Raw genomic sequence first — 23,213 nt, forward strand, 5'->3', positions numbered from 1 at the left:
AGACCAGGGCTGGCAGGAGTAGAAAAGAGACAGGTGCACCTGTGAAAGAATCTGCTTGGTCCTCTTGCCACCACACCCAGTCAGCGCTTCATGCCCCAGATCCCTGGTGTGACCAGGCCTGAATCCCACCCACCCCCTCATCCCTCAGTAATTTCACTGCTCCAGTCTAACACATCCTTCTTCATGCTCCCTGCCATGTCTGTGTGGAAGGAAAGGTGTTCAGGTGGAAAGGAGACTGACAATTCATGGCCCTCCCAGCACATAAGCCTAGAGCAGTCCCTTGAGGGTCAGTCACAAACCAGCCCAGCCTACTTCCTCCCATTGCACCACCAGCAGCTGGCCTCCTAGGAAGTGGGGCAGGAAGCATGGTCATAAGACTGAGGTGGGAGTGGGAAGTGAGACCTCCTTGTCTTGGGATCCCCACTCATCTTGGCCTTCACAGCCTATGAACCGCCTCGCTCAGAGGGTTCTCCATTTCCAGCCACCACTAGTTGGAGGGCTTCACTCAACTAGCTGCCCAGATGCCTGGAAACAGTAGACACACAAGAAATTGCTCTTCCTCCTTCACCCAGCTGACCAGAAAGCCAGATGGCATCTGTCAGTCTGCACCATGAACTCAGTCTTCCACCCAGCTCTCCCTGTACCTTGTTCCTCTGTCAGGACTGACTCCCCAAGACGACTGACTCCCCAAGACAGCTGACTCAGCTGGACATTAGCCTCCCTTGGAGGGGGTGGGGAGATTGGGGTTCTAACCATCCATCTCCCTTGGCCTGACCTTCGGACAAGACTGCTACAGTAGCAGAGAAGTTGGCTTTCCCCGGTTTGCCAGGGAAATGAGCCCTGTGGATTTGTTTCTGTCTGTGCCCAGTCTGTGCCCCCTCCTCAGTTCTTCCCATTCTGCTCCCTGGATGGGGCTGCAGCAGTTTGCTTCAACTGCCGTGGAAGAATTAGGAAGCTCTTACAACACCTAAGCTAAGCAGCTTTCTGCTCCCTAATGCCACCTTGCTCTCTGCCTTGAGGAATTAGCCAGGTCCCTGGCCGCTGAGCCTTCTGAGCTTGCTTTTCTTCCCAGTTCCTCTGGTAAAGTTCCCCAAGGCCATGCTGAGCTAACCTTCATCTCCAAGAATATGGGTAGAGTCATACTCCTGTGCCTCCACATCCCATTTAGCTGGAAGAAGGCTTAGTTCTTATCTTGAATAAGTGGCTCTACCGCTTTCACCCTTGGCTCAGCCGTGTCTCTCCCTGCCCAGCTAGGATATATAGGTGGCACCAACACCTTTATTATTATTTTTTTCTATGCACATCTTTCTTCAAGGGTAGGGAAGAAGGTAGGGGGAGGAGGAAGGCTCCTGGCATTCAAGGAGGAATCTAGGGTCTTCAGCTCAAGGTGATCTGGTCTCTGAGGTGGTCTAGCTCCCCAGGTCTGCCTCACACCTGCAGACCCCTGAAAAGGTGGGATTCAAAAGAAACACTTCCTGTCCTAAAGCTCTGAGCCAAGGAGGGGCCAGAAGGCAGCCTGCAGCTGAGGCCTCTGCAGTGCCAGGGCCTAGCCAGCAACTGAGTAGGTCAGCCCTGCGGGGGCAGTTCCAGAGACCTGACCTTATGCCCACATTACTCCCCCAGAGCTCCATCCAAATCGCCTTTGAGGAGGTGCCCCAACTCCCACCCAAAGCCAGCATCAGTCATGTGACCTGCATAGACCAATCAGAGCGCACCATGGTAAGGGTCTGATGGGTTCTGCCTTCTTTAGGACTGGGGTGGGGGCTGATCCTGAGTTCCCTTTACTCTGAGGGTTCTAACCTGAAGTCTGTGAATGCCTTAGGAATCCCAGAATTGGCTTCAGGAGGTTGGAGAATCCCATTGAAGTTACAGGCAAAATGTAGTACTTGTGTGCATATCTGCATTTTTCTGGAGGAGTCTGAATTTTATCATTCTTTTATGGATTTATGACCACTCCAAGGGCTTCCCTGGTGGCTCAGTGGTAAAGAATATGCCTGTAATGCAGGAGACTCAGGTTTGATCCCTGGGTTGGGAAGATCCCCTTGGAGAAAGAAATGGCAACCCATTCTAGTATTCTTGCCTGGGAAATGCTATGGACAGAGGGGCCTGGCAGGTTACAGTCCTTGGGGTCACTAAAGAGTCGCAAAAGAGTTGGACCCCCCAAAAGGTGATTCCTGAGGGAAACTGGAGAGGGGTCTGCTGACCCACTCTCAGGCAGGACAGGGCAGGGCCGAGGTGAGCATCTTCCTCTATGCCTGACCCTCCTTGCCTCCGTGCCTTGGCTGTCTCAGGTGCTGCACTGCCAGCTCTCTGCTGAGGAGGTGATGTTCCCAGTCTCTGTGACCCAGCAGTCCCCCGCTGCCGTCTCCATGGAGACCTACCACGTCACTCTGACACTGCCACCAACACAGGTGGAGGGGGTATGGGAAATGGAGTTGGGCAGGGGGTGGGAGGTTCAGCTGCCTCTGCCTTTTCTGTTTGGTTCCTCTCTAAGATGGAATTTGGGAAGAGAGGGTCCTAGGGGGTTGGAGGAGTCAGGCAAGTCAACCCAGTCCCTTTGTCCCTTGTACACAGTTGGAAGTCAACCTGGAGGAAATCCTTGGCGAAGGCCTGCTTGTATCCTGGGCCTTCACTGATCGCCCAGATCTCAGCCTGACGGTGCTTCCCAAGCTGCAGGCCAGGGAGGTAAGGGGGAAGGGCTGGAGAGAAGAGACAGAACAGGGAGAGGGAGGCAGAGCTGAGGGCCTCACCTCCTTGTTCCCCTCTCTGCAGAGAGGTGAGGAGCAAGTAGAGCTCTCTACTATTGAGGAGCTGATTGAGGATGCCATAGTCAGCACCCAGCCAGCTATGATGGTCAACCTCAGGGCTTGCTCTGCCCCTGGGGGCCTGGTGAGTAGGCACTCAAAGCAAATAGTTTGCGTGCATGTTGTCTTCAGGGTACTGTGTTGGGATTCTTACAGCTCTTTTTACCTCCTCCTGCTCTTAGGTTCCCAGTGAGAAGCCACCCATGGCACCCCAGGCCCAGCCATCCATCCCCAGACCTATCCGGTTATTCCTAAGGCAGCTTCGAGCATCTCATCTGGGAGGTGAGCTGGAAGGTGAGAGCCAGAAGCTTCTGGTGGGCTACCAAGGATGTGGCTGCAGGCATTCCTGGCCCCTCTGCCCAGGGTATGACCTCTCTACTACTCAATGGCCTCTCAACTTGGATATGAGCATTTTTACGTTTCTGGTTCCTCACAGGCACTGGGGAAGTGTGCTGTGTAGCTGAGCTTGACAACCCCATGCAACAGAAGTGGACCAAGCCCACGAGGGCTGGGCCTGAGGTGGAGTGGAGCGAAGACTTGACATTGTAAGGAGTGACTCCCCAGCCCCCACCCCTGCTTCCACGGGTGGACTGAGATCAAGTCCTTCCAGCAGAGCCCTGACATGAATCAGCTGTTTTCAGCTCTTAATTTTTGCTGTGAGCCTCTATTGTATGCCAGGCCCTGGCGTAGTCCCAAGGGCTACAGACATGACCAAGATGCACCTACCTCAACCCTGAGTTGATCACCAGCTCAAAGCAGAGACAGATGTACGTCAAGGAGATGGTATAAGTGCTCCAGTCCAGGTTTATAAAAAGTGCCATGGGCGTGCTTAGGTTAGGGAGCTTAATTCCACAAAAATAAAGATAAGAGTAGGCTTCATGGAGGAAGTGGCATTTAAACCACACCTTTGAACAAAAGTAGGATTTCAACAGAGTGTGAGAGACCAAGGGTTCATGGCAGACGGAACAACTTGAGTAAAAGAAAAAGAGGGTGATTCAACATAGAGACTGGAAAGGCAGGAACCGGGAATATCTGAATGCCCAGCTGAGGAGCATGGTCCCTGCTCAGCCCCATCCCATTTTCTAAGGAAGAGTCTGTATTTGGAAGCATATTGGAGCTTGTTTACATCCATCTTGTTGCATCTTATTTACATCCATCTCTCTCTGCCTCTGGGCTTCCCAGGTGGCTCAGTGGTAAAGAATCTGCCTGCCAATGCAGGAGATGCAGGTTTGATCCCTAGGTTTTGAAGCTCCCTGGAGGAGGGAATGGCAACTCACTGGTTTTCTTGCCTGGGAAATCCCATGGACAGAGGAGCCTGGAGGGCTTTACTCCATGGGGTCGCAAAGAGTCAAACACAACTGAGCATACAGGCATGCACTCTGCCTCTGGCCTGAGATCAATTCAAGGGTGGATTCAGTTTGCTAATCTTCCCCCTCCCTGCCCCACCTCTCGTTGGCCACAGGGATCTGGGCCCCCAGAGCCGGGAGCTGACCCTCAAAGTGCTGAGGAGTAGCAGCTGTGGAGACAGTGAGTACGGGGCAGGAAGGAGCACCTCTGGGTGGGTGCTGAGTGGGGCTGCCTGGTCATGGACCCAACTCACAGTGCCACCCCTTTCCCCAGCTGAACTCTTGGGCCAGGCCACACTGTCTGTGGCCTCCCCTTCCAGACCACTGTCCCGAAGACAGGTGTGCCCACTCACCCCTGGGCCCGGGAAAGCCCTGGGGCAGGCAGCCACCATGGCAATAGAGGTGAGAAGCTGCCCCCGGTGGGGAGATGGGAAGACCCAGCGAAGGCCAGTCCTGAGGCCCTGCCTCTTTCCTCTTTCCCCCTTGGCAGCTTCAATATGAGGAGGGTTCCCCCCAGAACCTGGGCACTTCCACCCCCTCGACTCCACGCCCCAGCATCACACCTACCAAGAAGATTGAGCTGGACCGGACCATCATGCCAGATGGCACCATTGTCACCACAGTCACCACCGTCCAGTCCCGGCCCCGGGTAGATGGCAAATTAGGTAAAGAGGAGGAGCCTGGGAGTCCAGCTCTAGCCAGGGGCCCTGGACTGCAGATCCGTGGCAGGACAGGGAGGGGGCAAAGAAAGCCCTAATTCCAGCTCCTCCTGTTTTCTGACCACATCTTCCATATCGCCTATGCCTCTCTCAAACTTTCCCTTGAAAGTGAACGTTAAGTTGCTCACTCGTGTCTGACTCTTTGCCACCCCATGGACTGTAGCCTACCAGGCTCCTCAGTCCATGGAATTTTCCAGGCAAGAATACTGGAGTGGGTTGCCATTTCCTTCTCCAGGGGATCTTCCTGACCCAAGGATAGAACCCGGGTCTCCCGCATTGCAGGCAGATGCTTTACCATCTGAGCCACCAGGGAAGCCCTAAACTTTCCTGTACATCTGTCCATTTCCCTAACTAGCCCTCTCCCCTTTAAGTCTGGACCTACCAGCCCCCATGACAGTACTCATACTTCCACCTCCCCAAGTTCCCCTCTGTCTTTTCACACGTTTGTCTTCTTCCCTTTTCCCAGCCCCAGCTGCCTAATTGCCCCTCCCTCACCCCTCAACCTCTAGCACCCATGGGACCCTCCAACAAACCCAGTGACCTCAGTGGCAATTCTCCTACTCCAGGGCCTCTCCATGACATTTCTCCCAGCTCTACAGGTCCCATGGCATTTCCCCTACTTCCACTGGACCCCTATGCCATCTCTGCACACTCTCAGTATTTTCATGCCCTTGGTGGGGCCCCTGCCTCTTTCCCACACTCCTATTGGTTCCTGTGGTATCTTTTTGTCCCCATGGCATCTTCTTAGTCACCCCTGTGATTAATCATGCCTTAGTCATGAGTCAGCCAAAGTCTGCCTCTCAATAAAGACAGTAGCGGGTGGGGGCCACTCTAAAGCACCTCCCAGCTCACTGACCCTCCCCCACCCACCAGACTCCCCCTCCCGCTCCCCGTCCAAGGTGGAGGTGACCGAGAAGACGACGACAGTGCTGAGTGAGAGTGGTGGCCCCAGCAGCACATCCCACAGCAGCAGCCGTGAGTAGGGAATTGGGAAGTGTGAGTGGTGGTTGACACCGGAGTCCCGGAGTCAAAAACCACTTTGGGTGAGGCACAGGAGTTCAAGTCCAAGAAGGAGCTGGGGAGGAGTCAGGTTGCCCGTCTTCTGTATCCGTCATCCAGCAGGGGAGAGCCACCTTTCCAACGGCCTGGACCCTGTAGCAGAGACAGCCATTCGCCAGCTGACTGAACCCAGTGGGCGGGCAGCCAAGAAGACACCCACCAAGCGTAGCACACTTATCATCTCGGGTGTTTCCAAGGTAACAGGGCTCTGGGGAAAGGAGGTGGGCTCGGGAAAAAGCCCTCATGGGTCACTGTTGCCCATTAAAACTTGTCCTTCCTGCCAGGTGCCCATCGCTCAGGATGAGTTGGCACTCTCCCTGGGCTATGCGGCATCCTTGGACGCCTCAATACAGGATGATGCAGGGCCCAGTGGAGGTCCCTCCTCACCTCCCTCAGACCCCCCAGCCATGTCCCCAGGACCCGTAGATGCCCTCTCCAGTCCCACGAGTGTCCAGGAAGCAGATGAGACAACACGTTCGGACATTTCTGAGAGGCCCTCCGTGGATGATGTTGAGTCGGAAACAGGGTCTACTGGTGCCCTGGAAACCCGCAGTCTCAAAGATCACAAAGGTGGGGTGATATTGGCAGCCCCTCCTTTTTTAAAAAATGTACTTATTTATTGTGGGGTTATGCTGGGTCTTTGTTGCTGCGCGCATGCTTTCTCTAGTTTCAGAGAGTGGAGGCTACTCTTTGTTGCAGTGTGTGGCCTTCTCATTGCGCTGGCTTCTCTTATTGTGGAGCACAGGCTCTAGGCGTGCAGGCTTCAGTAGCTGCGGCTCCCAGGTGCTAGAGCTCCAGCTCAGTGGTTGTGGTCCACAGGCTTAGCTGCTCCAAGGCATGTGGAATCTTCCTTGACCAGGGATCAAACTCATGTCCCTTGCATTGGCAGGCGAACTCTTAACTATTGTGCTACCGTTGTCCCACCCCTACCCCTCTTTGATGCCCAGTTTCATCACCTGGGTCCCACTGGACACTTAGGGACATGGGAGCCTCGGGCCAGTCTCCTCGTTCCTCCTCCAAGGGATCATCAGAGTTCCCAGCCTGTTTCAGCCACGCCAGAGTAGAGACTGGGGACTTGCTGCCTTGGGTCTTGGCTTGGATCTAACAGGCGTGGGTAATAAGAAGAGACTCAAAAGTATTTCCCTTTTTTAAAAAACCTCTGTTTTTCTCTCTTCCCGGATCTAAGAGCATATTTTCCTTCCCTTATTCTTTTCTTCTCCCTTTCCTTTCATTCTGAACTCTCTCCGCTATAAGAAATCCTTCCCTAGGCCAACCCTAGGAGTGTCCCTGTAACAGTGACACAGTCGGTACATACCTGTGGTATTTCTAATTTATAAGGTTGTAGGACTTGCCCCAAATATCCTCCTCCCTCTGCCAGCGCGTCTTTAACTATTTTAACTATTTATGACTTACGTCTTTAACTATTTATGATTTAAGCCTGCATCACTTCTTGGGATATTAAGGGTCCTAAGTCCAAAGCCTGCTGTGTAAGCACCTTTCTCATTATATTGGTCTTAAATTTACCCCTTTAAAGTGTTCCAGACACACCGCTCTTTGCTCACATCCTGGAATCTAGTCAACAATCAAGGTCAACCCACTTTGTCGCTTTGTGATTTTATAGGCTTTTAGGAACACCTCTGTTCAGCTTTTTTCTTTCTTTAGTAAAGAGGCCCAACTGTCAGTCTGTCCTCACAGAGTAGCCAGCCCTGGGACATTCCTCCTCAGGAGTGCACATAGAATCCCATGAGCGCCGCCATGTTTTTCGCAGGAAGGGCATGTCTTTTCTGTTCCATGCCTTGGACCCCTTCATGCTCTTCCATGCTCTGCTCCCCACCTCGCCCCTCAGCCTCCCCTCTCCCCCCAACAGTGAGCTTCCTGCGCAGCGGCACGAAGCTCATCTTCCGCCGGAGGCCACGTCAGAAGGAAGCTGGTCTGAGCCAATCACACGATGACCTCTCCAACACGGCGACCACACCCAGCGTCCGAAAGAAGGCTGGCAGCTTTTCTCGGCGTCTTATCAAGCGCTTTTCCTTCAAATCTAAACCCAAGGCCAATGGCAACCCCAGCCCTCAGCTCTGAGGGCTCTGTTCACCCTCTGAGCTAGGAGAGAGCCGGAGTCCTCTCAGCCCTTTCCCCACATTCCCTTCCATTCCCCTCCCTGGATTCCCAACAGCCTGGGCCAGGGAAGCCCCGCGAGTTCCAGGAAGGCCTGTCAACCCTGGGCTGTGGGGCCAGCTGGAAGGGTACTTGCAACGGGAAGCGTGTGAGAAGTGGACACCCGTTGCCAAGGACGTAGAAGAGGGAATGGGTGGCTGGGAGAAAGAGGAGGCTCTGTCCTGACACCTGTGGGCATTCCTCAGACCCGTTTGCCTGCTGTTGACACCCACCCCCTCAGAGGAGTCCCAGGGTGCTCAGCAACTCAGATGATCCTTTCTCCCTTATTTATTCTCTTTTCTATTTATATGTGTGGTCCCAGCCCCTCAGTGAACAGTGGATAGAGGGCATCTCTCCCAGGTGATCCTTCTCTCCTGTCCCAGGAGGGTTGGCAATTCCCTTTGGGATGGGGCTCCCACACTTCCCTCAGGTCCCCACCCCGACCAGCACCAGTGTCTGCCTCTGAGGACATTGGCAGCTCATAGAATGCCGGGCCGGTGCCCGGGATGGGGGGCAGGTACTCCCCACTCCCTGCCTCCCCTTCTGCTCCTCATCCCTCCCTCCCCCTTTATTACCGTTTTTTGTACTTGATGCCTTCTCTGTGAGCAGTGGCTCTGTTGGAAGGAGGGAGCCAGGAGCCTGCTGGGAAGCCTTCCCCAGAGAGATGGCTTTAGGAGTTTTATTTACAGACTGTGTGATGATGGAGCAAGAGCAGGGTTGCCCCTCTGTATAGTGGGAGATGATGATGTCCATTGCTGTGTGATGGCTTGGAATTTAATTTATTAAAGTCAAACTGGAGTTTATAAACTGAATAAATGGTCATCCTTTGAAAGGCAAATGGGTAGTGAGGCTGTGGTGTCGAGTGGGAGGATCAGAGACAGGGACCCATGTTGGGTAGGTGACACGTACATTGGGTCTGTGAAGTTCTTGCACAGAGGGAGGGACATGTGAGAGAGAATGGGAGCACAGTGTCTTTGAAAGGTCAAGTTGTAGTGGTAATTTTAGTCAGGAAGAAAAAAAGCTTCAGCTAGTACAGGCATCTTCATTCCCCTTCCTTGAACAGGCTGCTCCTCCTAGAATATAGGAGAGTCTGGAGTAGAGGCTCTGGATCTAGCCTGGATCTGAGTCCCAGTTCCACACATAATTATCTGCATGACCTTGGGCAAATTATGTCACCTCAGAGTGCCTCAGTTCTCTCATCTGTAGAGTGGGGACTATGATTAATAGTAGCTATCGTTTGGTGTGGGTGAGAAGTAAATGAGTAAAGTGCTTAGAACTCAGCTGGCATACAGTCAGCACTGAATAAGGGTGAGCTGTTGCCTCCGAAGAGACAGATTGGAAGGGGGAAGTCTCATAAGAGTTTCATCACAATAAAAAGTCTTTCACTCCTAAATGAGGGCAAGTTTCAGGCGATTACGACACTAGTAAATTCAAGGATCCTGGTTCCTGTTCTCCCAGACCTTACTCAGGACTTGAAGCAAATAAGCTGCTGCAGGGTGTCAGACAGAGCACTGAACCAGGGACAGAAAACCTGGGTGTACCACAGACCCTGCAAGTGACCTTGAGAAGTCCACTTCTCCTTTCTGGACCTCAACTTCCTCATCTCTAAAATGAAGAGTGGCCGAGATAATCTTCCAGGTCACTCTAGCCTTAACATTCTGACTAACCTATATCACAGAGGCTTTAAGGGTACCTGCCTTTGGGGAGTCAGCTTGGAGTTGTTAATATTCCCCCATGTTCCTGTCCATACTAGCCAGAGAATATGGAACATCTTGAAAGGGTGGCAGAATATGGATATTTGGTTCATTTACAGAGTGAAAGTGAAAGTTGCTCAGTCGTGTCCAGCTCTTTGTGACCCCGTGGACTATACTATACTTTATTTTCTTGGGCTCTAACATAACTGAAGGTAGTGCCCGCAACCATGAAATCAAAAGACACTTGCTCCTTGGAAGAAAAGTTGTGACCAACCTAGAAAGCATATTAAAAAGCAGAGGCATTACTTTGCCGACAAAGGTCCATCTAGTCAAAGCTATGGATTTTCCAGGAGTCATGTATGGATGTGAGAGTTGGACTATAAAGAAAGCTGAGCATGGAAGAATTGATGCTTTTGAACTGTGGTGTTGGAGAAGACTCTTGAGAGTCCCTTGGACTGCAAGGAGATCCAACCAGTCCATCCTGAAGGAAATCAGTCCTGAATATTCATTGGAAGGACTGATGCTGAAACTGGAACTCCAATACTTTGGCCACTGACTCATTGGAAAAGAACTGACTCATTGGAAAAGACCCTGATGCTGGGAAAGATTGAAGGCAGGAGGAGAGGGGATAACAGAGGATGAGATGGTTGAATGGCATCACCAACTCGATGGACATGAGTTTGAATAAGCTCCGGGAGTTGGTGATGGACAGGGAAGCCTGGCATGGTGCAGTCCATGGGGTTGCAAAGAGTTGGATACGACTGAGTGACTGAACTGACTGACTGGACTATACAGTCTGTGGAATTTTCCAGGCCAGAATACTGTGTAGCTGTTCCCTTCTTCAGGGGATCTTTCCAAACCAGGGATCAAACCCAAGTTTCCCCTATTGCAGGTGGATTCTTTACCAGCTGAACCACCAGGGAAGTCCCAGAACACTGGAGTGGGTAGCCTATCTCTCTCCAGTGGATCTTCCCGACCCAGGAATCAAACCAAGGTTTCCTGCATTTCAGGCAGATTCTTTACCAGCTGAGCTACCAGGGAAGCCCAATTTGTATGAGAGATATGCCAAATTCTAGTCATCAAAACTCAAAGAGATTTATCAAGCTCCTTCCCCTGATCTAAGAAATGAAACTCTTATTTGTTCACAGAGGAGCAGTTTGTTTACCAACATGACCAGACAGCCAACACACTGAACTCAGAATTTCACGAGAAATTTTTTTTTGATGAGAGGGCAGGTATTCAGGTTCCAACTGGATCTGTGGATTGAGTTGTTGATGACTGGAAAAGTTAGTTTCCAGTGCTGAGCTGCCCAGTGCAGTCACCTATTTTGTAGTGAAGAAGAGTCTCATCGCTTTTCAAAAATAGAGATTTAAAAAACGAACTCAGAGGAAACACAAAACATAATTCAGCTTATCCATTTTCTACTTTCGGGAGAGATCCAGAGTTTTGGATGAGTATGAATTATGCTTCAAGGTCTTGCGGCAGCTTTTAAAGAACAAATCTCAGGATGTGTCTTGAATTATCCAGCCAAAATTGTGGCCTGTTTTCAAGAGAAGCAGATTGAGTGGAAGTAAACTATGCTAGACAGCAAAGTACTGTCTCAAATTTTGGAAACGTGTGCATTTCAGAGATACCCTGAAATTTTTTCTCTGTAAAAATTGAGTCTACGCAGATCCGTGAATGAGTTTTTCTTCAGGAATTGCTAAATTAAAGCTAAAAGCCATCTATGGTGGTTTAATCCTGAATTAAAATATGGTTGGCAATTTGTGAAGTATTACTAAAGCTATGTGCTTTTGAATGGATAAAGTTGATAAAACATTTTTGTTACTAGAATTATATTTTAAAACCCTTATTTTAAAATAGGGACAAAATTTAATCACTGTTAGTAAAAAATTTCATGCACAAATTTCTGATTTTCTTGTGACTGCTATTTTTAATGGCATCTTTAAGTTCATTTTATTTATATTGAACATTTAACGGGTTTTCTGATTTTGTAAACTATATAGGCTTATATTTAGGCTAGAAAATATAACATAATATCAGTCCTAATGAAGAAATGGCAATCCACTCCAGTGTTCTTGCCTGGAGAATCCCAGGGACGGGGGAGCCTGGTGGGCTGCCGTCTCTGGGGTCACACAGAGTCGGACACGACTGAACTGAGTTAGTAGCAGCAGACTTAGCAGCAGCAAGGTACATAATTTTTAAACAAATATGTCTTGGATGCTTACTGAGTTTCAGTTACTAGGCTAAGCAGTGGGGTTATAGAAAGACACACACACACACACACACTCCCTGTCCTCCCTCACTGAACTGAGTCAGTGCAGAATGCAGACAAGTTGAACAGGCAAATACAATATAATGTGTGCTCAGTCATGTCTGACTCTTTGTGGCCCCATGAACTGTAGCCTGCCAGGCTCCTCTGTCCAGGGAATTTTTTCAGGCAAGAATACTGGAGTGTGTTGCCACATTCTCCTCCAGGGGATCTCCCCCATCCAGGGATCCAACCCTCCTCTCTGGCCTCTCCTGCATTGGCAGGAGGACTCTTTACCAGTAGCGCCACCTGGGAAGTGCGATAGAGCTGTAATAGGGAAACACAGAAAAGGGATGTCCAGGAAGATTTCCAGGAAAAAAAAAAAGCTGCTTCTTTGAGACCAGAAGAATGAGTAGGAATCAGTTCCCATCAGTTTCAGAAGATTGTTCCAGGCAGAGCAAACAGTAAGTACAAGGCAGCAGAGGAAAGGCGGCTAGGTGTGGTGGGGAAGCTGAAAGAAATCCAGGGCTGGGGAGCAGAGAGGAGCTCGAGAAGCACTCAAGATACGATGGGGAGAAGTATGCAGGACCCAGATGCTGAAGGGTCCAGAGAGCCTCAGTATGGTTTGGGGCTTTGAGCGTTTAAAGCAGCGTGGTGGTTTGATCAGATTTGCTCTCTGCAAAGATCACTTTGAGAGCTCCGTCGAGAATGGTTCGGAGGGAAGCAGGAGTGGCCGCAGGGAGCCAGTTGGGTCAGTGTAGACATCCGGGATGGACGTAGCTAATGGTCAAGAGATGGGACTGCGAAGCTCAAGAAAGGGTGTGTGTGTGTGTGTGTTGGGGTGGGGAACTTGAGAGATCCTGTGTTAAGGGGGCAGAATTTATAGGACTTGGCAATGGAATGGATATGACGTGTGAGGGAGGAATCAGACATGACTGCCAGGTTTCAGGAGTCGTTCACTGAGACTGGTAACAAAGAAGGCAGAGTTGTGGGAGGAAGAGAAGATGGCATAAGGAATACTGATATTTAAGAAACAGGAAGATTAAGAAGGTGAAGGACCCCCAGTTTGGGCCGAGCGGGGTTCGTTGTTCTGGGCACCGAGCCTCCGACGCCTTTTCCTCCGCCTCTTCCTCTGTCTTAACTCCCACGCGGCCAGCTGGAGCTGTAACCAACAAGAGGGGGGAGACCCCTCTCGGCTCACAGCCCGAGCTCGGCGCATGCCCAGTGGGTGCCGTGCGCCGAGCCTGCGCAGTCGGGGAAATTCGGGCCCTAGGGAAGCCTGCCTGCACTTAGCCTGCAGACCTGCGGCGTCCGCAGCGCTACCTTCCCGCGCGGCCGGCTGCCGCTCACTCCCGCCCCTTCCGTGTTTTGGTCGCGCACGGGTTTCGTCAGTCGCAGCGGCGATTGGCTGTTAGAGGGATTTGAGAGCGACGATTGGCTGTCGTTGGCCGTCACTCAAGTGCCCTCCCGGAGACGGTGCGAGGTGGGAGGGGAGCTGGAGAGACCCGGGAGCTGACTGACGGGAGGTAAGCAGGGGATGCCGGGGATGGCGGGGCAGCATCGGTTTGTCCTTTGGGCCGGCTGCCGAAGCCAGGCACTTTTCCGGTCGCTTCGGCGAGGCGCTCTCTTGCTGCTCGGCCACGCTGTTCTGCCTGGCGCCTGCAGCGCCCCCAGCCCCCAACCCCGACTTATTTTCCAGTCTGGGGCTTCGTTGCAGCTGAAGCACGATCGCCGCCACGCCTTAGGGGGAAGCCAGCTGGGCTGAGAGGGGGAGGTTTCCCCGCTCGAATGGTCTCCTTCCTTTTCTCCGAATTCTACCTGTGCTCCAGGGGCCCAGTCCCCACCGCTAAGGGCAACCTTTCCTGCTTAGCCTGCCGCCGCGGTTTCTCCCTGTCCAGCTCCCCTCACCGGGCGCTTTGTTTTGGTCGTTGTTTAAACACGTCAGAATCTTATTTCTTCGGCCAAATTGTGAGTCCTTAGAAGGTTCCAGACCTTGGTCCCTCTTTTCTTGCGTACCATTCAGGGTTCATTCTCGGTGCCTTGCGTTGCAATTTATACTCAAGTATTTGCTCGTTGCTTCTTTCTATGATTCCCTATGAAAGGAAGGGTTAGGAATCCTTCGTATTTTCCTTTTGTTGATCTTTTTGTAGCATTGGTTCTTAGATCATCTAATTTTTAGAAGCAAGGATACGAAGAACCAACACTTGTTGAGTTAGGCAAAGCATTTTAATATCCATTATGTGTTTTAATCCATAAATCAATTCAGTGAAATAGGCATGATTATTCCCGTGTTAATAATACATGGGAAACCCGGGCTTAAGTAACCTGCCTAAGATCACAGGGCTAGTAAATGTTGGAGCTTTCTAATCATATCAGTCGATTCCCTCATCCACTGCTGTGATATTAATATCCTGTTTTACGTTTAAGGAAACAGGTTCAGAGAAGCTAGGTGATTTGTGCAAAAGTAAAGTAATGTTATAGGTTTACTTGAACATTAAAAGAGCTCATAGTAGGTGTGTGCTGGCTCCGAAGTTAGAATGAAGAGATCACAGACCAGGCTTTCTAGGAGCTCACAGCTTATTGGAGGAAACTTACAAAATAGCTACTCAATAAAGCATGCTTTGGGTATTGTGTATATGAATATGATGTCTTTGGTGAGGAGGGAATCAAACATAAAAAGGTAAGACAGGCAGATGCAGGAGGAGAATGGAGTCATGCTCCCTGGCTTTGAATTCTGTTTCCATCACTTCCTAGCTTTGTGATCTTGGGTAAATTACTTAACCTATCTGGGCCATTTCCTCATCTGTAAAGTGGGATAATCAGGCTGTCTACTTCAATAGGATTGTTGTACTAATGAGTTTTTATAAATATAAGACACTTAGAACAGTGCTTGGCATATGCTTGCATGCATGCTTAGTTGTGTCTGACTCTTTGCCACCTCATGGACTGTAGCTTTCCAGTCTCTTCTGTCCATGGAATTTTCTAGGCAAGAATACTGAAGTGGGTTGCCATTTCCTTTTCCGGGGGATCATCCCAACCTGGAGATCAAACTTTCATCTCCTGCATTGGTAGGTGGATTCTGTACCACTGAGCCACCGGAGAAGCCCAGGTTTCTTATACCCTCTGTGCGGCTATGTGCTGTGCTTAGTTGCTTAGTCATGTCCAATTCTCTGAGACCCCATGGACTGTAGCCTACCAGGCTGCTCTGTCTGTGGAATTTTCCAGGCAAGAATACTGGAATATGTTGCCATTTCCTTAAGGCTTCCTTAAAAAGGGGTTTTTGGTACTTCCCTGGTTGTCCAGTGGTTAAGACTCCATACTTCCAAGGCAGGGATTACCTTTTTGGTCCCTAGTCAGAGAACTAAGATCCCACATGCCATGAGGTGTGGACAAAAAAAAGGGGAGGGGTTCCTTTGGTAACCAGTTAGATATAGTAGGTTCTTATACTTGTAAGTATGAAAGATTTTATGCATTTTGTATTTTCTGGGGTTTTCCCCTTTCATTGTGTACTAAAGTTCTTTTTCAGAGTTCCCACCTCTCTCTGAAAGGCCAGGAAGAGCAATACCGCACTCCCTTCCTGGGTACCACAGTGAGAGTTGGTGAGAGTCCTCAAGGAGGTGATGCTCAGGGGACAGAGTCAGGGCCTCTTAGTGTCTTTTCTTCCCCCAGAGATTTTTGTGTGCAGTGTCACCTGTCATTCTGTGTTTTGTTTTAATGAGGGAAACTATCCTTTTATTGTTCCTCAGACTCTGCTTCTGGAGGCCCCATCACAACTGGGCTGCTGAGTTAAAGGGCAGATTTCTAGGCCTAACCCCAGCCTTCCCAGATCTGAATCTCTAGGGCAGGAGTTGGAAACCTCTGCATTTGTGTGCATATTAAAGGTTGAGAACTTTTTGTTTTTTATTCAGCTTTCTTCAACGAATGTTTATTACCCACCAAAGTGTGCCTAACACTGTGTATACCCAGTATAAACTGGACAGACACTGCCTCTTATGTGAAATAGAATTGACATTTTTGTTCAGAGGATATTAGGGCAGTGGTGAAGTAAAGCACCAGATAGGTTAGGCAAAAGGAGTATGTGTGGCCCTTCGTAAGTCTGATGGAGTACTTATGATGTGATCCAGTGAGAAATAAGGAGCTTCTAGGCTCATCTGTGTGCATAGGAAAAATGTGGACTTTGGAGTCAGCCTGACCTGACCCTACCCCTGGTGTGTGATCTTGAGCAAACCAGTTAACCTCTCCAGGCCTTATGCCCTTATCTACAAATGAAATTAAAAACAGTACTTCCCTCATAGGATGGTGTTGGTAATTAGATGACACAATGTGCTTAGTAGGTCCTTGGCATATAGCAGATTAAAAGCAGAAGGGTTTGTTATCCCCATTCTGAAAATAAGGGTGTTCAGGAATAGAAGGGTTAAGCTTACTTGTTCAAGGTCACACAGCTAAGTAGGTGGTGAACAAAGGAGTCTGAATCTGAGCTCTGGGTCTTCAAAGTCATCTTTTTGAACCTGAGCATTGTTCTGCCTTTTGTAGGAGTAATTCCTTCTTGATGGGTTGCTCTGAAGCTCCTTGAAAAAGTGTCTGTTAAAGTTCTTAGCTCAGAGCCTGGTACGTGCTCAATAATGTCAGTTTGTATTCTCCATTCCCAAGAACACCAAACAGCTTCCAGGGGTTTGAAGAACTGCTACTCTGTCCTTACTGAAAAAGCACAGCGTTTCTCGAGGGTCACTGAAAAACATCTCTTGGCTCCAGGCTGGCTGGCTGTCCCGTGTTAACCCCCAGCAGCACTTGGGTGGAATCTGTACAGGTGCTGATTTCTTCCTCCTCTAGGGTGAACGCCATGCCGCCACCTGGGAAAGTTCCCCGGAAGGAGAACCTGGGGCTGCAGTGTGAGTGGGGGTCCTGTTCCTTTGTGTGCTCGGCCATGGAGGAATTCTGCGAGCATGTCACTCAGCACCTGCAGCAGCACCTGCAGGGCTCCGGGGAGGAAGAAGAGGAGGAGGAGGACCTGCTTGGTAAGGAAGCAGGACACAGGAAGGGGAAAGAGCCCAAGGGATGGTGGAAAATCTGACTCTCCTTGCCACAGAGGGAGAAGGCAGCCAGTGAGAGTGGTGGTTTATTTTCTTAATTGTGCTTTTTTTATTTGTTTATAAAAACATTGTAGACTCATTCTGGAAAACTCATTCAGCAAGGATATATGGAATGAACCTTTCCTCTTGCCATTAAAAGTCAATTAACTGACAGTACTTTAGTGAACATTCTTTTTGACCTCTCTCTGCATGTATATATATAAATTAGATTTTACTTTTTTTAAAGGATCATATTGTACAAGCTGTTGGCAGTCTGCTTTTTTCACTCTGGCAGTGTTTTTATTTATTTATTTATTTTTTACTGTGAAATGCAGTAAAATTTAGCAATGCATTTTATGTCACAACCCTGTATAGAGAAGTTAAGAAATACTAAAAACAATCCTTGCCTTGATTAAATTCTCTCTGAATTGTTCTATTTTATTCTCTTTAATTAAAAAGAAATTGTTATTTGCAATCCTCTAAATTGATTTCACTAGCCACTAATAGGTCATAACACAGTTTGAAAAAAACTTTTCTACAGAAGGTATAGAGACAGCAGTCCTTCCCCCACCTCAAATTCCATTTGAATCTAGTGACTGTAACCTGTAACTAAGAGCTTCAGAAGCAAGTAATATTTATACAGAAGGGAAATTAGGTGATTATTATATTTTTAAAAGTAGCTACTTTTCAAAACAAGTAAACCTATATAGAGCACTGAAAATTTGGTGCTTAGAGAGATAGGAAGTAGACTGGAATAGCTGATAGGCCTTCCTAGAGATCTTGGGCAGAATATGGGGGAAAGAAAGACCTATGGTTTGACAGGAAGGAGTGGGAGGCATCCCGGGTTCCTCAGGGAACAGCAGAAACGCCAAGCCACAGTAGCAAGTGCCAGCCGCACCTGCTGTGTCTGAGTCACTGGCACTGGGCTGTGCACACAGTCTCCCTGCCTAGACCGTGCTTCCTCTCCACCTGGTTGTAGCTTTATATTTATGCTTGTGATTATTTTGATGTGTTTTTCTTCCTGACTGAAAGCTGTGCAAGGGTAAGGACTGGGACTCTTTTTGTCCTCGTTGTTGTATTCCCGGTGCCTGGCACACAGTTAGTAGTCGTTAAATGCTAGCATTTGCTGGATGAACTCCTGGTATACCAGGTCATCCCAGCCTGGTCCCTTGCTGCTAAGTGGGAGGAGAGCTTTGGAAAGTCATCAGTCGCTTCCTTCTAAACCCCTTTTTGCAGAGGAAGAATTCTCCTGCTTGTGGCGGGAGTGTGGCTTCTGTTCTCCGGACAATTCTGCTGATCTCATCCGCCATGTCTACTTCCACTGCTACCACACCAAGCTGAAACAGTGGGGACTGCAGGCCCTGCAGAGCCAGGCTGACCTCAGCCCCTGCATCCTGGACTTCCAGAGCCGCAACCTCATCCCTGACATCCCCGACCACTTCCTGTGCCTGTGGGAGCACTGTGAGGTCAGCAGACAGAGCCAGGAGTAGGGATGGAGAGGGGTTGGGGATCTTATCTCAAGACTCCTTAATCCTTTCTGGGATACGTTATGTTCCTGAAGTTCCTGCTAGTAGCTTTCCTTCATTTCTGGGTAGCCCCTTGCTCAAACTTTCCTATCCCCACCAATTAATTTGGGAGAGAACCAAGAAGCCCCCCTCTGGACACCTGAGAGTAGGAGTCCCTCCACCCATCCTCAGTCCTTACCCCAAGTTGCTCCTGGCACAGAACTCCTTCGACAACCCCGAGTGGTTCTACCGGCACGTGGAAGCGCACAGCCTGTGTTGTGAATACCAAGTAGTTGGCAAGGACAACAATGTGGTGCTCTGTGGCTGGAAAGGTAGGGCCACTCCTTAATTTATGGCTTCTAAAGAAACTCTGGGGTTGCTAAGGGACCAGAGCAGCTAGGGGTAGGACCAGTCCTGCAGGGCAGGGTTGGGTGCTGGCTGGAGAGACTTGGGGGTACAGACCCTACTCTGGGGGTTTGTGGCTGGACCTGACCGGGCCTTCCTTCCCAGGCTGTACCTGCACCTTCAAGGACCGCTTTAAGCTTCGAGAGCACCTCCGCAGCCATACCCAGGAGAAGGTGGTGGCCTGTCCCACCTGTGGGGGCATGTTTGCCAACAACACCAAGTTCTTAGATCATATCCGTCGCCAGTCCTCGTTGGATCGTAAGTGATTGAAGAAGGGGCATAGGTGCAGGCTGTCCTACTTGGGGTGGTGGCTGGGGGCACGTTCTCAGGAGAGGGGGCCCCTGAAGGTATCTGCAGCTTAGCTATATCTGTCTTGAGGGCTCAGTCACCTGGCACAGTGTCTGCTGATGGGCACCCATTAGAGGTTGTCACTCCATGCTTACGCTGTGCCACGGCTCTTGTCTCAGTGAATCCTCGCAGCGGCCCTGTGAGGTAGGCTTCTTATCCCCCGTTTTTGCAGATGAGAAAACTGAGGCTCAGATTAAATCACTTACCTGAGATCACACTGCTAGTAAGCGGGCAAGCCAGAATTCTAATTCAGGTTCTCTACTCCAGGTCCCACGCTCCTTCCATGATACTGGGTCCATCCATAGTTCCCCAAGCTCCCCTCTTCTTGGGTGGTTTCCCTCTGCCTGGGGGGGTTCCCCTCTCCCAGCGTGCTCTCCTCCTCTCTGCCACCGGCCGTGCTCCACCTGTCTTCTGCCTGACCCCCTGCAGAGCAGCACTTCCAGTGCTCTCACTGTTCCAAGAGATTTGCCACAGAGCGGCTGCTGCGGGACCACATGCGCAACCATGGTGAGTAGCTGGCCAGCGCTGTCCTCCGGGCCTGCCCTCCAGGCTTCCGCGAGCTTTGCGGCCACAGCCTCCTCTCTGCCCCTCAGTGAACCACTACAAGTGCCCTCTGTGTGACATGACCTGCCCGCTGCCCTCCTCCCTCCGAAACCACATGCGCTTCCGCCACAGCGAGGCCCGTCCCTTTAAATGTGACTGTTGCGACTACAGGTAAGAAGAAACGGGGTGGGAAATAACAAAACCTGGGTTCCAGGATTCCCCCATGCTTTCTGATCCCTCATGATCTTTCTTGGCAGCTGCAAGAATCTGATCGACCTCCGGAAGCACCTCGATACCCATAGCAAGGAGCCAGCCTACAGCTGTGATTTCGAGAACTGCACCTTTAGCGCCCGGTCGCTCTACTCTATCAAGTCGCATTACCGAAAAGTGCATGAAGTGAGTGGGGCTGATGGTAGGGAGGAGCCAGCAGAAGTGTGGGGGGTGCCTGGGGTGGGGGAAGCTGGCCTCACTCTCCTCTCCCCACCAGGGGGACTCAGAGCCGAGGTACAGATGCCACGTGTGTGACAAGTGCTTCACAAGGGGCAACAACCTCACCGTGCACCTTCGCAAGAAGCACCAGTTCAAGTGGCCCTCAGGGCACCCCCGCTTTAGGTATGTCTCTCAGCCTCCCCCCATACCTGGATTTCTGCATTTTTTTCTTCATACTTTTCAGCAATTTAAAATCCTTGAATTTGATGGTGCTCTGATGTCCACTGTCTCCATTTAGGCTCAAGGAACCTCCAAAATATTGGTGGGGCAAAGAATATTTTTCTAATTTCTGAATCCAGGGAACAATACCAAACCCAATAAATGATCCCCAAAGCCCTGCAGCCAGAACCAGAGCCCAGAGCGTGAACCCAAGGGTCCTAATGAGTAGCTTCATGGCCTTCTCATAAATCCTTTGACAGTCCTACTGTCCAACACAGACAGTTCCTCTCTCCTCTCCCCTCCCTTTCCTATTTTTAAAAAAAAAATATTTATTGGCTGCATCAGGTCTTGGTTGCAGCACACGTGATCTTCATTGCAGTCCTACTGTGAAGCCTTCTAGAGAGAAGTGCAGGCTTCTCTCTAGTTGCGATGTGTGGGCTCTCTAGTTGAGGCGCATAGGCTTAGTTGCCCTGTGGCATATGGGTTCTTGGTTCCCCCACCAGGGATTGAACCCCCATCCCCTGCATTGGAAGGTAGGTTCTTAACCACTGGACCACCAAGGAAGTCCCTCCCTTTGCTTTCTGAGTAATGAGCTTTCTTGCCTTTTCTTCTAAATCTTATACAATAAAGACTTTTTTTTTTGTCTTTAATACCCATCACTTAGAATCCCAGGGCTTCTTCCCTCCTATTGTCCCTTACCTCGCCAGTCTACAGCCTGTGTCTGCCCCCCGTGCCCACCGTGCCCCCTGCCCCTGCTTGCTATACCCTCCGTGCTCCTCCTTCACCAGGTACAAGGAGCATGAGGACGGCTACATGAGGCTGCAGTTGGTTCGCTATGAGAGTGTAGAGCTGACCCAGCAACTGCTGCGGCAGCCACAAGAGGGCTCGGGCCTGGGAGCATCCCTGAATGAGAGCAGCCTGCAGGACATCATTCTGGAAACAGTGCCCGGGGAGCCAGGACCCCAGGAGGAGGCTGAAGAGGAAGGTGGGGGCGGTGAGGGCATAGCCCTCCCGGCCTCTCAGGGCACGTCGAGCCCTATCATCCACGTGGTGAACCAGACCAACGCCCAGGGCGAGCGGGAGGTCGTCTATTACGTGCTGTTCGAAGCCCCAGGAGAGCCCCCACCCGCCTCTGAGCCCCCCTCGGGGGGCGTCATGGGAGAGCTTCAGGGAGCAGCGGAAGAGCCAGAAGTCCAGATGGTGTGAAGGCTGCAGGCCCCCACCCTTGCTACCTCCAGGCCCTGGAGTCTGAGCCAGGCTGGTGGCAGCGCCCCTAGTGGGCAGCCCTTGTCAACGGATGCCTTTAGGAGTGATGCTGAGAGTAGCGTGGTCCACTCTTGAGCCAGCTTGCGTCACTCAGCAGGCTGAGGGACGTCCTTTTTCTGCCAGTCCACATTCTTTGGTGGTCCTGAAAAGTTGTGATTCTTTGAGGGGGGGCACCCTGGTTGTGTGTGTGTTCCTGTAGAGAGGGCTAGTGTCAGGCTTAAAACCCTAATCCCCTAGACATGCTAGAACAGGGATGGAAATCCATAGTCAGCTCACATCCATTCCTGTCTGTAGGGGTCCTTGGGCCCAGGGGTGCCAAGGAACTGATCCCTCCAAGGGCCCTTTCCTCAAAATCAGCCAAGGCATTTCCCTCTGAATGGTTCCTCTTATAGCCCCAAGGACTTTCATGGTTATCCTCAGGGATGGGATTAGAGGCACTGAGTTTGTGCATAACAATTGTTTTTGGTAATAAAAGAAATGTGTGGGCCGTGACTCATTTCTTCTTCCTTATGTTTGGTAGATTAACTAGGCAATGAGGAGATGCTGCTGCCCAGAAGTGGAGCAGAATAATTAGGCTTGTTTCCCTTTTCAGTGACTGGGGTTTGTTTTGTTTTTAACTGTCCTCTTGTTCCCTGCCTCTCTCCCCCTCACCCCACCTTTGGTGAAACTTCTCCATTTCCTCTCGGAACATCTACCAAGATGGAGGTCCCAGGCATAGGCCAGCAGTGGGCAGTAGAACACTGGAATGGACGAGTGGAGCGCACCAGGGAGACGGAGCACCCGACCACGACCGTTCAGAGTGCTGGTTAGGGCCCAGTGCTTCTGGGGCAGGGGTTCTACAGAGGCGGCTCTGGGGGTGGGGCGGGGGGTGGGTGTGAAAGGCCCTAGGGAAGAACAGGTACTTGGAGTCCCAGAACCAAGTTAGAAAGGTATGTGTCTGAAGGTGTGTTTTCCTGAAGAAAAGGGTATGTTTTTTCAGTAGATTCGTAAAGGGGTTGGAAAATTTCAAAATATGAACCATTTTTTTAGGCCTGTCTAGTCACATCTTCCAGAGAAGGCAATGGCACCCCACTCCAGTACTCTTGCCTGGAAAATCCCATGGACGGAGGAGCCTGGTAGGCTGCCGTCCATGGGGTCGATAAGAGTTGGACACGACCGAGCGACTTCACTTTCACTTTTCACTTTCATGCATTGGAGAAGGAAAGGGCAACCCACTCCAGTGTTCTTGCCTGGAGAATCCCAGGGACAGGGGAGCCTGGTGGGCTGCCGTCTACAGGATCACTCAGAGTCAGACACAACTGAAGTGACTTCACAGCAGCAGCAGCAGTCACATCTTCAGAGAAGGCAATGGCACCCTACTCCAGTACTCTTGCCTGGAAAATCCCATGGATGGAGGAGCCTG

At 50.6% G+C, this 23,213-nt stretch overlaps 2 protein-coding genes across 3 annotated transcripts in view; both read left to right on the plus strand.

The window, feature by feature from the left end:
* The window catches only part of C2CD2L (C2CD2-like), a 14,773-nt gene extending 5,883 nt beyond the window's left edge, over positions 1-8,890 (plus strand). The window contains exons 4-16 of the mRNA XM_010830654.1: positions 1,624-1,719; positions 2,292-2,411; positions 2,575-2,685; positions 2,773-2,889; positions 2,987-3,098; positions 3,241-3,349; positions 4,267-4,331; positions 4,425-4,552; positions 4,641-4,815; positions 5,743-5,844; positions 5,992-6,125; positions 6,213-6,498; positions 7,796-8,890. Coding sequence (XP_010828956.1) covers positions 1,624-1,719; positions 2,292-2,411; positions 2,575-2,685; positions 2,773-2,889; positions 2,987-3,098; positions 3,241-3,349; positions 4,267-4,331; positions 4,425-4,552; positions 4,641-4,815; positions 5,743-5,844; positions 5,992-6,125; positions 6,213-6,498; positions 7,796-8,007 — 1,767 coding nt within the window. The 3' untranslated portion in view covers positions 8,008-8,890. The remainder of the gene's footprint in view (positions 1-1,623; positions 1,720-2,291; positions 2,412-2,574; positions 2,686-2,772; positions 2,890-2,986; positions 3,099-3,240; positions 3,350-4,266; positions 4,332-4,424; positions 4,553-4,640; positions 4,816-5,742; positions 5,845-5,991; positions 6,126-6,212; positions 6,499-7,795) is intronic.
* A 3,419-nt stretch (positions 8,891-12,309) lies between these two features.
* HINFP (histone H4 transcription factor) lies at positions 12,310-22,303 on the plus strand. Of its 2 annotated transcripts, none has more exons than XM_010830452.1 (10): positions 12,310-12,491; positions 16,858-17,042; positions 18,333-18,562; positions 18,822-18,933; positions 19,112-19,264; positions 19,784-19,861; positions 19,948-20,068; positions 20,155-20,293; positions 20,385-20,509; positions 21,334-22,303. In XM_010830452.1, exons 1-10 carry the CDS (start codon positions 12,436-12,438, stop codon positions 21,749-21,751), a joined length of 1,617 nt encoding a protein of 538 aa, XP_010828754.1. In that variant the 5' UTR covers positions 12,310-12,435; the 3' UTR covers positions 21,752-22,303. The 2 variants fall into 2 exon arrangements, with proteins under 2 accessions (XP_010828754.1, XP_010828755.1); XM_010830453.1 differs by lacking the exon at positions 12,310-12,491 and adding an exon at positions 13,494-13,553.
* The last annotated feature ends 910 nt before the right edge of the window (positions 22,304-23,213 follow it).

Source organism: Bison bison, unplaced genomic scaffold (assembly GCF_000754665.1).
Source record: "Bison bison bison isolate TAMUID 2011002044 unplaced genomic scaffold, Bison_UMD1.0 scf7180017864518, whole genome shotgun sequence".
Taxonomy (NCBI): domain Eukaryota; kingdom Metazoa; phylum Chordata; class Mammalia; order Artiodactyla; family Bovidae; genus Bison; species Bison bison.

Bases quoted from the DNA above. Each gene is read 5' to 3' on its own strand.
- HINFP (XM_010830452.1), top strand. From the start codon at position 12,436: ATGAGTAGGAATCAGTTCCCATCAGTTTCAGAAGATTGTTCCAGGCAG. The intron at 18,934-19,111 runs GTAGGGCCACTC...CTTCCTTCCCAG, and splicing joins GGTGCTCTGTGGCTGGAAAG to GCTGTACCTGCACCTTCAAG. The intron at 19,265-19,783 runs GTAAGTGATTGA...GACCCCCTGCAG, and splicing joins TCGCCAGTCCTCGTTGGATC to AGCAGCACTTCCAGTGCTCT.